Source organism: Bicyclus anynana, chromosome 4, assembly GCF_947172395.1.
Source record: "Bicyclus anynana chromosome 4, ilBicAnyn1.1, whole genome shotgun sequence".
NCBI classification, from domain to species: Eukaryota; Metazoa; Arthropoda; class Insecta; order Lepidoptera; family Nymphalidae; genus Bicyclus; species Bicyclus anynana.
This window is the reverse complement of record NC_069086.1, coordinates 81,579-95,243: the sequence shown is the minus strand read 5'-3', so window position 1 is coordinate 95,243 and position 13,665 is coordinate 81,579. Positions and strand designations below refer to the sequence as shown.

General features: G+C 37.8%; 1 protein-coding gene across 1 annotated transcript in view; it reads right to left on the bottom strand.

Moving 5' to 3' along the window:
- The window catches only part of LOC112049845 (transcription factor BCFI), a 48,640-nt gene extending 42,490 nt beyond the window's left edge, over nucleotides 1-6,150 (bottom strand). The window contains exon 1 of the mRNA XM_052891499.1: nucleotides 6,008-6,150. Coding sequence (XP_052747459.1) covers nucleotides 6,008-6,089 — 82 coding nt within the window. The 5' untranslated portion in view covers nucleotides 6,090-6,150. The remainder of the gene's footprint in view (nucleotides 1-6,007) is intronic.
- Between the last annotated feature and the right edge of the window lie 7,515 nt (nucleotides 6,151-13,665).

Sequence of the window (13,665 nt, the reverse complement as noted above, 5' to 3'; positions counted from 1 at the left end):
TGTATCAAAGATAACTGTGTGCCGAGTGAACACATATTTGATTTGCGGGGAAATGTTCTGCTCAATACATTGTTATTATTTATATTCGATACGACGCAGAAGAATGAGTAGGTACGCACTCGTCAGAGACACAGCGCGGGGTCACATTTGCAACCAAAGGTTATCAACATTCAAATAAAACTCTTGAGAGAGGGCGCTTGACTTGATAGACTTTTAATTTTGTCGTTATTTTTAATAAAACTTTAAACAGTAGGTAATTCGACTTTTTGAATAGCCGTGACAGCCCAGTGGATATGATCTCTGCCTCCGATTCCGGAGGGTGTGGGTTCGAAACCGGTCCGGGGCGTGCACCTCTAACTTAGATATCACGTGTCTCCATCGGTGAAGGAGAACATCGTGAGGAAACCTGCATACCAGAGAATTATCTTAATTCTCTGCGTGTGTGAAGTCTGCCAATCCGCATTGGACCAGCGTGGTGGACTAATGGCCTTACCCCTCTCATTCTGAGAGGAGACTCGAGCTCAGCAGTGAGCCGAATATGGGTTGATGACGTTGCCAGTGATGGCGGAGATGACTCACTGCCAACACTGGCAACACGCACTGCTGTTTCATTTCGTTGCTGGATGTAGATCTAATACCTAACATCTGTATCTTGGTTGAAATTCGGTGACCTCTTTGGGAAAACCGAGGGTTTTGTCTGTGCAGTTATGGACGAAGTTATAAAGACGAGAAACTACCGGAAACACATTATGAAAGATGGCACTCCAGACATCTGTCGAGCGTGTCATCGTCCTGGGGAGTCCCTCAGGCATATTGTGTCCGGGTGTTCTCACCTTGCTAACGGCGAATACTTGCACAGACATAATCAAGTAGCCAAGATAATCCACCAACAGCTTGCTCTTCAGTATGGCCTTATCGATTTTGAGATGCCTTACTATAGGTACGAACCAGTGTCAGTTCTTGAAAATAGCAGTGCATTGCTCTACTAGGACCGAACGATTATCACTGACAGGTATATAGTATCCAATAAACCGGATATAGTGCTAGTCGATCGGTCAGTGCGTCGTGCAATAGTTGTTGATATTACAGTTCCACATGACGATAATCTGGTTAAAGCTGAAAAGGAAAAAGTATCAAAATACTTGGACCTTGCTCACGAGATTACCGCCATGTGGAATGTTGAGTCAACTATTATTGTTCCGATAGTTGTTTCAGTTAATGGTCTTATAGCGAAAAGCTTCAACCTTATGAAGCTTTCGCTTAGCTGTTGGATCAAGAGTCGGATACAGAAGGCAGTGATTCTTGAGACGGCGCGTATTGTGAGGAGGTTCCTCACAACCGGTTGCTTGAGCACTCAAATGTCCCGCAGCGGGAGGGTTGATTTTTTTTTACAATTTTTTTATAGTGTTTTGTATTTTATAATTATATTGACATTGTTAAAAATTAAAAATAAAAGAACTAATAAATAAATGAGAGTACATAAGTAAGTATAAGGTAAATTTGTTTATGTAAAATGTTTAGAAGACTATTTATTATACTTCAAAAAGTTGCAAAAATATAATTAAAAAGCTCAGAATACAGAAAACCACCAGAAGCCACGTTTAGATGTCATTCTATAGTGCGCAGTGTGTCCAAAAATTGTACACAACAGCCTGCACTCGTCGCAATTCTCACCCGCGTAATGTTGCTAGTACATGAGGCTGTTAAATTTTTCCCTATTTTGTGGTAAACATTTATAATGTTAAAAGGAAAACAATAAGTGTACAGTTCATCACATTAAATGTTAACTTGTATGGTAAATAATAAAAACAGTGGGACCGGTTTTCTAGTGATTGCTAAGAGTCAGCAAGAAAATGAACTCTAAAAAATTTAAGACAAGGACAAATAAATAATAGATATAATAAGACGGTTATTATAAAATTTATCAACTAACGAACTAAAGAAATACATATTTACAATAATAATTTTATATATTCCATATAATTATATTATATTATTATTATAAATATGTATTTCAATCGTGTGCACAGTTATTATTATCTCGTCTTATTTCTCTAATTTTTATGTCTCTTAAAATTCAAGTATAAATAAGGCCATTGAATTGGTTTAATATCTTTTAAGAATGTGTTTTGAAGATAAAAATATTTTATTTAATCCTCTTGCTCAAACAAACAAGCAAACAAGTAGGTACACAAACAAACAAAAGACCAAACAAGCACACGAAAACAAACAAATGTGCAAACAAACACACAAACAGACAAGAACAAACGAACTTATTATAATATAGCACGCCATTGTTATTTGTAAAATTTTAAAGCTTTAAGATTACTTTACACTTTCTTTATCTGCGCTGATTACCACAATTTTATTTCAACTTAATTGCCGGAACCTATGCCTACCTATTTAGTTGATTAATATTTTACATAAATAATAAATCCTTGAATTGAAATTAAAAGTAGGGAAAATCAAAACAATTACATTGGCAACACTTACAAAATGAAGTCATCGGTTTCTATGACAACTAAATTCACGTAAAAATTATTCATTATTTTAACATAAGAATATTTATTTGTGCTACTTACACGTGAAATGTGATCCTATTCAGTTTCTTTTTTCTACCAACGGCATTTTTACACGAAGAAATAGCACAAGACGGCTTAATTTAATTAAATTTGTCACGTGTATAGCACGTCAAACAACACGACAAACACAGAGTGAGTAATCGTAAAATGTGTAGTTTAAATGGCTTCACTTCTTTGCGCTATCACTCCTTCTGGTGGTTTTCTGTATTCTGAGTTAAAAAGGTGTGAAATAGGGGTTGAAAGTTTACATCGATTTTCACGCGGAAGAAGTCGCGGGCGTCCGCAAGTTGAAGTTATTTTAATAATTTTATTTGGAGGGCATTATATGATCGATAATATATTTTTTCATTTTTGTCTCTCTGTCTGTATTTTTTTTTGATAAAGTATCACGCTGAAACTACTGAATTAATTCAAATGTAACTAAAACGAAAAAGGTCATATCATTTTGTCTTCAAAATTAAATCAAAATGGGGTGAATCAGGGGTTGAAAGTTATTATGGAAAGTGTTAGTACCTAAAGATCAAGGACAATTGAGGGAACTCCTTAACGGTATCCAGTTGCTACCTTGTGTTTGGGCTTAGTAAATTTTTAAGCAACTTCAAAAAGGAGGAGGTTCTCAAGTTGATCGTTTTTTTTTATGTAGCTACCTACATCGACTACTCGAAGACACCTGAACCGATTTAGGTTTGTTTAAAATTCTTTTTTGGTTTAAAAGGATATATAGTCCCCCATGTGGTCCCATAGTCATCATGTCACGATCTGATGATGGGATCCTGGAGAAATCGCGGGGAATTTTCAAAAATTATGTGGGTGACTAGTGTGTTTGTAAATTTTTTCATATATTTTAAAGCACTACAATTTCATGATGGTTTGGAATCGATCTGATGATGAAGCCAAAATACAGACGAGGGAATTCCTAAACGATTGACTTGTGTTTGTGCTTGATTCATTTTTATTGATGAGGACTTTCCACCTAGATGGGTTACCTATAACTGTCATTAGGGGTGTGTTGATAAAGATCAAGGAAAGGAAACTCCTTAACGGTTTACAGTAGCTACCTTGTGTTTGGGCTTGGTTAATTTGTATTGATGAGAATTTTCCGTCTAGATTTTTAGTAGAATTTGAAATTTTGTAATCTTATTTATTTTGCAAACATCCAGAATATTTTTGCTTTTTACACATTAATTAGTTAATATCGACATTATTTACCCGAATGTCTCATAAAAATCAATATATTCAAACCTAACATCATCCCCATTCCGGTTGCTATTTAGGTATTGTTTATGAGCCTTTATATTTTATTATTACATCTTTAGGTAACATCGTTGGAACCTTCTTCACTGGTACAACTCACACTTGTCCGGGTTTTATGGTAATCAAGTTCATTTTAAAATAATGCATTATTTAAAAACATTTTAAGTATAAATATTTATTGAATTAAGCATCCTAATAGTAGGGGAGCCCAGCATGCTAAATTTGCAGTTACGAAAGCGTCATGGGGACCGATTACATTTAGTAGATTAGATGTTATGAAATATAATTGGATAAAAACATTTTTCGCTTTCAGCGGTGGGAAAAAAAACTGCAGACTTTAAAGGCAATTTCGAAAATTTCGGCTTACTGTAATTGTTAGAAAATATTAGCGATTATTTTTTACACTATTTTCTTCAAACAATTGAACGTGCTTGTGGCTCTGATACTGAAATATAAGGATTTTATTTTGTAAGTTTGGAACCCTCCTATTCTATTATATTTCGTTACGGTCAAATCGTTAGATTTTCAAAATGCCTTTTAGCTATCATTTTAAACAATTTTTCCTATAGGTACCTATCTGACGTGCTGGATGAGTATTATTGTATATTATATATACTATATGTATATTATATATAAAAAAAAAGGAAATACGTATAGAGCTCATACTTGGTGGAGGTATTCTTATTTATGTTCAACTGCCGCGCTCGAGTAATGGCAAAAATCCCCTCTTCGGCTCCTCGACTATAACATTCGTAACAATATTTGTACAAATTTGCCCTAGACATCATTTTTGCTTTTAGAAAAAGTGTTGCTAGAGCCAGTCGCCAGCTCCGTTCCGTAGCAATTGCAATCATACCCAAAGATTACAGTGTATTATTGGATCATACCGTCGTCGAGCCGAGCATGGGCGCATGGCTTCAGCGGGGCGGCGCGGCGCGGGGCGGCGGCGCGGGCTCTTATCGCTGCCCCCCCCGCGCGCCCGCGCCGCCGCCCCGCGCAGCGCCCGCGCTGAATGTGAATCAGGTCGCTGCTCGCTGGTCGACTGCGAGTTTTCTTTTCTACACTACATATGCTACGACACGTCGAACATTTCAACTATTGTAATGAACCGTGATCGACAGCGCCGCGCACTAGCAGTAGTTCCACCGCCAGCTCGTGTCTGCGAGACCTCTAGAGACTCTCTCGCTCTACGCCCGGCGAGCGCACTGGAGTCGGTCCGCGCTCGCAATTGTGGACCGAATTTGAAAATTCTTATTAAGGTAGTCAGGATCCTGGATGATGATGATGATGGTTCTAGATGAAATTGAGGGAACACTTCAAGTGTAATAGGCACACCAGAAGTGATTTTTTGTATTTTTCACAATTAAAAAACCTCTCAATACTTGGAAAACTGAGTCTTTACTAGGGTTGCCCTCCGTACCTTACGTATCGTATCGTACCGTACGTACGCACGTACAGTACGTACCTAGGAATACAGGTATTATCCTGAAAAGTGAGTCTGCGTAGGTATCACTCGTACTTTTGTTGAAATAATTAAAAGATATAATTAAAAGGAAATCGAACACAGCTAAAGTGTAAGTAAAAGAGTTAGAACCCCTATTGCGTTCACAGACTTTTGACGAGCTCGGGAGCTCCGGTCGGTTCACAGTCGGTCACGTGCCCTGTGCGTGCTCGCTCCGTGCCCGTGCCCGCTCCGTGCCTGTGCCACGTCGCTCGCAGCCGTCGCCAGGTCGCGCCCGCCGACGGTTGCAGCAGGCTGTACTAGCTACTCGCCTACCTTCTCAGTAGTACTGTTATGTATCTACTTATTTTGATAATTTTGATTGGGTACTTACAATGTTTACACTTTCGTCTTCCTTTATCATCCTCACACTTGTCGGACGGAATCGTAATTTTCCGTCATCGCTGGGGCCCACAGAGCTGTGCACTGCGGACACATCTCTCGAGGAGGTGCCTCTTACCCACCGCCGGCGGCGACGGGCTGCGCGCGCGCCGCTCGTGCGGGCACTGCAGGCACTCGGCCCGCGGAGCGCAGCAGCGATTTCGCTTTATCTAATCGCGGATGATAAAACGCAGCGCCGGCCGCCGCAAGGCTGCTCGCGCCCGCCGCGCGCGGAGCCGGCTGCGTCTCCTCGGCCGGCGCTGGCGGGCGGCGGCTGCGGAACACTCACCGAAGGGGTAGTCGTGTTTGTCGGGCTCGGGCGGCGGCGCGGGCGCGCGGGCGGGCGGCGCGGCGGGCGGCAGGGCGAGCATGCTGGGAGCGCGTGGGAGCGGGCGCGCGCTGCGAGGGCCGGCGCGCGAGTCCGGCCCCGGCACTGCGCGGGCCGCACGCCGCGCGCCGGCGGCGGGGGCTCGCGCGGGCGACTTGTGACTTCTCCGACTTCAGTCGTCGTAGACCAGAGGGCGATATCCTCCTGTCTCCCTCCACGGGGCTCCTGGCTCTTTAGCCCCTGAAGGTAGAGATTTTTGTATTTTGTACAAAAATCAATTTAACTTAAAAATCGTAAAATTTCGGCTATCTTAATATATTTTAGTATTATATAGTATAAATAGCATTATTTTGGCCTTGGTGTCAGCTATCGACATGTGAGTGTATCGTACTATTTACGGGACACCCTGTATATTCAATGCTGGTAGATTCCTACTACGATATAGAGTTCTTAAAAAAAACAATATTAACAAGTAGTTGTAAATTTCAATGTGGAAACTTCAGTAGGTAGGTACATGGCAGAAACAACTAAAATGCTTCATTTGACTGGGCTATATAGATAGAGGAAAATCTAGAAGAATTCAGAGAATAAGAAAAAGAAGATTTGTTGAATATGAAAGTCACATTTTGGGGCAAAGAAATCATCCGATTTCTAAATCTCAAAAATAAACCAAGAAGAGAAAAATAACACGGTATGTGCTACCTTCTGATCACTTTGATCACGGTGCAAAGCCAGTAGCGTATTAATTAAAGCCGTTTTTAAAATAACAACGGGAAAGAACCGTCTGAAAATCCTAAACTTCATGATCTATACGGCTTGAGTCTTTGGCCCCTAACACTCAAAGACTCCTAATAGAATATGTTGACAATTATATTTATTTGGGGAAACAAGTCTCACTTAACGTAAACAGTAACCTACTAGAAGTGACTAGAAGAATAAATCTGACATGGAAAAAGTTTTGGTCAAAGGAGATATTAAAAGGTAACTATAGCCTACACATGAAAAAAAATTGTAATGGACTCCTGTATTACACCTCTTGTATGGTTGTCAATCTTGGGTATTCACAAACAAAAAATTGCGAATACACAAAAAGCAATGGAAAGAAGCATATTACGGATCAGAAAAATACATAAAGTACCTACGTAGCGAGGATATAAGACAAAAAACGAAGGTCACAGATGCACTGAAACAGGCACTAACAACAAAGTGGCAATAGCAAGAGCTGGTCACATCGCACGCTGTTCTGACAGAAGATGGACAATAGGGATGATGACAGTTTTTTAAATTGTATATAAATTAAGAGTATGCTAATAGTAAAGCAGTTTTCTAAAAGTAACAGAGTATCTACGATCATTACTTTCGGAGTTACAGGAATTTAAAGAGTCAGATTTGCGGCGCTGCCGCGGATCCCTGAAAAACGCTCCATACAAAAATTTTTATAAAAAAAATACAACCGACTTCAAAACCTAAAAACGTACCCACTAAACTAAAAAGCGAAAAATAACATCATAATATGTTTTACCTGCTGATCAGTATGAAGGCGGTGCTAAGCCGGTGATGTATTAATACATCAGACCCCTAATGACAGTCACAACCCATCTTGGTACAAAATTCTCAGCAATACAAATTAATCAAGCCCAAGCTCACGGTAGCTACCGTAAACCGTTAAGGAGTTCCCTTAATTGACCTTGGTCTTCATCATCAGACCCTTAATAACAGCCACAACTCATCTATGTGGAAAGTTCTCATTAATACAAATTAATCAAGCCCAAACACAAGGTAACTGCTGTAAATCGCCGAGGAGTTCCCTCGTCAGTTTTATGGCTCCATCATGAGATCGATTTTAAACCTTCATGAAATTGTAGTTCTTAAAAGTACTAAATGTAAAAGTTTACGAACACACTAGACACTCATATAATTATCGAAAGTTCCCCTCAATTTCTCCAGGATTCCATCATCAGATCTTGACATGATGGCAATGGGACCAAATGGGGACTATACCGTTTCAAACAAAAAAAGAATTTTTGAAATCGGTCCAGGCGTCTTTGAGTAATCGGTGTACATACATAAAAAAAAATAATACCGACCGAATTGAGAACCTCCTCCTTTTTGAAGTCGGTTAAAAATGGCATGATTTAGTGACGTCGTTGGCTCGCTGATCGTTAGATTTGTAGGTATGGGCGTTCAAACAAAATCACTAATATCTTTGTTATTTGTGCGTTTATGTTTATAGTGCATTTATTGAAAAATTACACATTTAATGTAATGAAGCTAACTGTATGAATTTTCATCTAATTACGATAAAAGATTTTTAATAGATTTTGAAATTTTGTAATCTCATTTATTTTGCAAATATCCTGTCAATCTTTGCTTTTTATGAATAAATTAGTTAACATTGACCTTATTTACCCGAATATATCATAAAAATCAATTTATTCAAACCTAGTCATCATCCCCATTGAAACAACCAAATGGTAGGGTCCATCAGGTAAAAGATAAGTCGGTAGATCGAAGCAGCGATGGGAAGACGACATCGCTCAAGCGGTGGGAAGAAATTGGATTGACCAAGCCAAGGACAGGGAAAGGTAGAAAAATGGGGTCCATATCTATACTAATATAATAAAGCTGAAGAGTTTGTTTGTTTGTTTGTTTGATTGAACGCGCTAATCTCAGGAACTACTGGTCCGATTTGAAAAATTCTTTCAGTGTTAGATAGCCCATTTATTGAGAAAGGCTATAGGCTATATATTATCCCGGTATTCACACGGGAACGGGAACCACGCGGGTGAAGCCGCGCAACATCAGCTAGTCCCAAATAATTTTGATTTAAATTAAACACTAACATCAACTGACACTAGATATTAAGTACATTTGTAAAAAATTAAATCACTAACACAAAGTAAAATGTAAAACTGAGGATACTGGAATAAAAATGCTTTATTATTATTATTATTGTACGGCTTGAGTGAACGCATCACTGTGTCGGCAGCGCCAGTTTATTGTTCTGTATTTAGTGTGTCCTAGCATAGTGAACGAAAGCGCCACAGTACGGGCAATTCCGATATTTTCATTTTAACAGTAATTTATTGAACCGATCACATCACCAACAAAAAAAGATTTTTTTTAATTGGTTAAGAAATGATGAAGTTATGAGGTAACAAACATAAAAAAACATACGCGTCGAATTGAGAACCTCCTCCTTTTTTTCAAGTCGGTTAAAACTAGGAATCGAGATTAAATAATAAAATTTTAATAAAAAAAATATAACTAACTATAAAACTTAAAAACGTACTTACTAAACTAAACCCTCCAAAAGCTACTGTAAACCGATGATGAGTTACCTTAACTGTACTTCATCTTCATCACCAGAGCCGTAATGACAGTCACAAGTCACAACCCATCAAAACCCAGGTAAAAAATTCTCAGCAATACAAATTAATCAAGCCCAAATCACAAAGTAGCTACCGTAAACCGAAAGGAGTTCCCTTAATTGACCAAGGTCTTCATCATCAGACCCCTAATGACAGACACTACCCATCTAGGTAGAAAGTTCTCAGCAATACGAATTAATCAAGCCCAAACACAAGGTAGTTACCGTAAACCGTTAAGGAGTTCCCTTGATTGTCCTTGGTCTTCATCAGGAGATCCCTAATGGCAGTCACAACCTATCTAGGTGGAAAGTTGTCATTTATATAAATGAACCAAGCCCAAACACAAGGTAACTGCTGTAAATCGTTGAGAAGTTCCCTCGTCTGTATTATGGTTCCATCATCAGATCGATTTCAAACTTTCATGAAATTGTAGTGCTTTAAAATACTAATTGGAAAAATTTACGAACACACTAGTCACCTACATATTTTTTTAAAGTTACCCTCAATCCCTCCAAGATTCCATCATCAAATCTTGACATGATGACAATTGGGCTAAATGGAGGGGTAAATCCTTTAAAACAAAAAAGAATTTTTGAAATCGGTCCAGGCGTCTTCGAGTAATCGGTGTACATACAAATTAAAAATAAAAAAAAAACATATTGGTCAAATTGAGAACCTCTTCCTTTTTAAAGCCGGTTAAAAAGGGCTTGAGCCCTGCCTACGTCCGTGAACTTTTTATCGCATCAATAAACAACCGTTTAGCTGGCAGTGTGCGGGGAACACTTGACTCTAACAAAAACTAGCTCTTCAAACCTTTATAATTTACAAACGTTTTGTCACCATATCAGGATCTTATGATGGGATCCTAGAGAACCCGAGCAAAACTTTCAAAAATTGTAAGGACCACTATATTTTTATATTTTTTCCATTAAACTTTTTATAGCACTACAACTTCATAAAGGTCTGCGGAGTCGACCTGATGTTGGTCACACGAGGGAACTCTTTAACGGTTCACAACAATTACCTTGTGTTTGGATTTGATTAATTTGTGTCGAATAGAACTTTCCACCTAGATGGGTTGTGACTATCATTAGGGGTCTGATGATGAAGACGAAGGACAGGTACTGGAACTCCTTAACGATAGTCTTAAACAGTCGGGACCTATTAAATAATGTAGAAGAGAATCATTCTATCCAATATCTAAGGTCCCAACTGTTTTCTAATTGCTTTCTACAGTTCTGGACTGAGCTTGTTTTTTTTCTTTTCAGTTTTTTTATACTTTATGCAGTCGGGTTTTTTTATTTGTTTAATTAATTTATTTATTACAGTAACTACCTTGTGATTGGGGTTGATTAATTTGTATTGATGAGAACTTTCCAACTAGATAGGTTTTGACTGTCATTTGGAGTCTGTTGCTGAAGACAAAGGACCTCTTTTAGCACCTTCCATACATTTTTATCAGCAACTTTGTAAGTACATAAAAAATTTCAATGAAAAAATTTCAACCGACTTCAAAAACATAAAACATAGTGACTAAATTAAAAAGCGAAAAATAATATCATCCTAAGTTCTATATATCATACTAGCGGACGCCCGCGACTTCGTCCGCATAAAAATTGATGTAAACTTATCTACCTCTACCTTACCCTGCTCGTAAACCTACCCAACCCTACCCTACCCTACCCCTACCTTACTCCTACCCTACCGCTAACGCTAACCCTACCCTCCCCCACCTTACCCTACCCGTAACCTATCCATACCCTATTCTACCCTACCCCTAATCTACACCTACCCTAAACCTACCCTACCCCTACCTTACTCCTACCCTACCGCTAACCCTAACCCTTCCCTACCCCTACCTTACCCCTACCCTAACCCTACCCTACCCGTACCCTACCTCTCTACCCTACCTAACCCTACCCTACCCCTATCCTACTCCTCCCCTACCCTATACGTTTCATATCCTTCCCCTACCTCTACCTTGCCCCTACCCTACACTACCCCTAAATTACCCCTACCCTACCTCTATCCTACCCCTTCCCTACCCCTATCCTATCCCTACCCTCAGCGAAATTGGTCCAGCCTTTTGTGCGTGGTGCAATGACCAAAAGTATATAATTTCCCAAGCGACTTCTATGCTAATACTATAAAGAGGTAAAGTTTGTGTGGTTGTCGGGGGTAATCTCTGGATCTACTGGACCGATTTGGAAAATTCTTTTACCAATAGAAAGCTACATTATTTGCGAGTGTCATAGGCTATGTTTGGTCCTCATATTCACACGGGAATCGGAACCACGTAATTGAAACCGCGGGGCGTCATATAGCGGCATTTCTGCGACTTTCAGAAATTTTGTATTATCTCCGAAACTATATAACTAATTAACATACTTTAAAGGGCAAATCTTATCTCTATAATATCCTTGTGATTATGAAATAATTTATTTTGATAAGGATTTAAGTTTAGTTGTGTAAAAAATGACGTTAAAATTTAAATAATTTATTTTAAAGCACTAAAAGTACTATATCTGCTAAAATATACAAGATAGATATATGGTGTCGCGGACTTTTTTGTAGAACTTTTAAAGGTTCAAAAAGCCTCCATACATTTATTTCAGTTATACGCAATGGTTGAGGCAGCGCATGCGAATAAGTAAGTTTTTCAGTCCGACCTGTAAGAGAAAACCCGCGATAACTCAGTAGTTAAATATGATAGAAATATAAAATATAGCACTCCCCGATACCGTAGCAATCTACTGGTGAAAGAATTTTTAAAATCGGACCAGTAGTTCCGAAGATTACCCCATTTCAAAGAATTGTTATAAACTTACAAACTTACAAACTTTACCTCTTTATAATATTAGTATAGATATAGATTATGTACTAACTGATGATCAGTTTGAAGGCGGTGCTAAGGCGGTGTTGGGGTTATTTAAGCCGTTTCTGAAAGAACTACATGATAAAAAAAAAAAAAACACTGGCTGAAAAACCTAAATCTTTATAATATTCTTACATGGCTTGAATAAATACATCATCGGGCTAGCGCCGCCTTAAAACTGATCATCAGTTAGTACATAATATGATATATAGAACTAAGAATTACATTATTTTTCGCTTCTTAGTCTAGTCAGTATGTTTTGTTTTTTTGAAGTAGGTTAAATTTTTTTCATAATTTTTTTTTATATACTTACAAAGTTGCTGATAAAAATGTATGGAAGGTGCTGAATTTTCAATACAGAAAAAAAAGTGAGCGCATTCCAATTTTTTTTTCAAAATGTATTTTTAAATATAAATAAATTTTTTTCTTAAAAATATTTTAATTTTCTGTTTTAGTGTGTAGCCTGTGTAGCTTAATGTTCATAAAAATCAGTTCAGTAATGTTGACTTTAAATAAAAACAAGGAAATGGCCCATAATTTTCATTTTAACACAAAATTACTGAACCGATTTTCATGAAAATTAAATGGGACCAATCTGGAAGTATACCTACTCTATATAGGCATTGTTTGTTTTGGTTTGGTTTGGTTTTTGACTTCGTATGCGTTATCGCCAAAAACTGTACCGATACTGTGTAGTAATTATTTTTGGCAAATTTGATGTATTATAGGATTTATCATAGTCATAGTGATATACGGATAACTAAGTAAGCTTAATTGCACTAAATTAATTTTGAGTTTGAGTTTTGAGTTTGAGTTTTGAGTTCGATTTATTTTTTGCAGTAACGTGATATCGTTCATCTTTGGTTTACATCTTTAAGAACCTAATAGGTATTTCTTCTAGAATTCTCTCCGCATTCAGGGTATTTTCCATGACAACTCGGTAATTTAAAAGATTTCATGCGTCTAGTGCCATCTTTATCATAGCTACAACATTACCTGGACTCATCTTGGTTGATGTAGTGAAGCAAAACTGTGCTGATAGAGGGCGTTGACACTAAATGTTAAATACAATTTCTTATTTTATGTACATATTACTATTTATTTATATTATATTCTATTAAAATATTTGCATTATAATTTTGACAAAATTGAATATTGTAAAAATGGAAATAATCATGTATAGGAAATTCAAGATGAACTAGAAACGATAGTCTAAGCTTCTTGAAAAGAATAAAAACATAATTCTGTCTTTTTAAATACTTAATCGAGTTCCTATTTACCAACAATTAGGGTGTTGACAATCATAATACTATGATCGGCATATTTATTATGTATAATAAAAAGATTTAATAGTTCAATTCGTATATTTACAG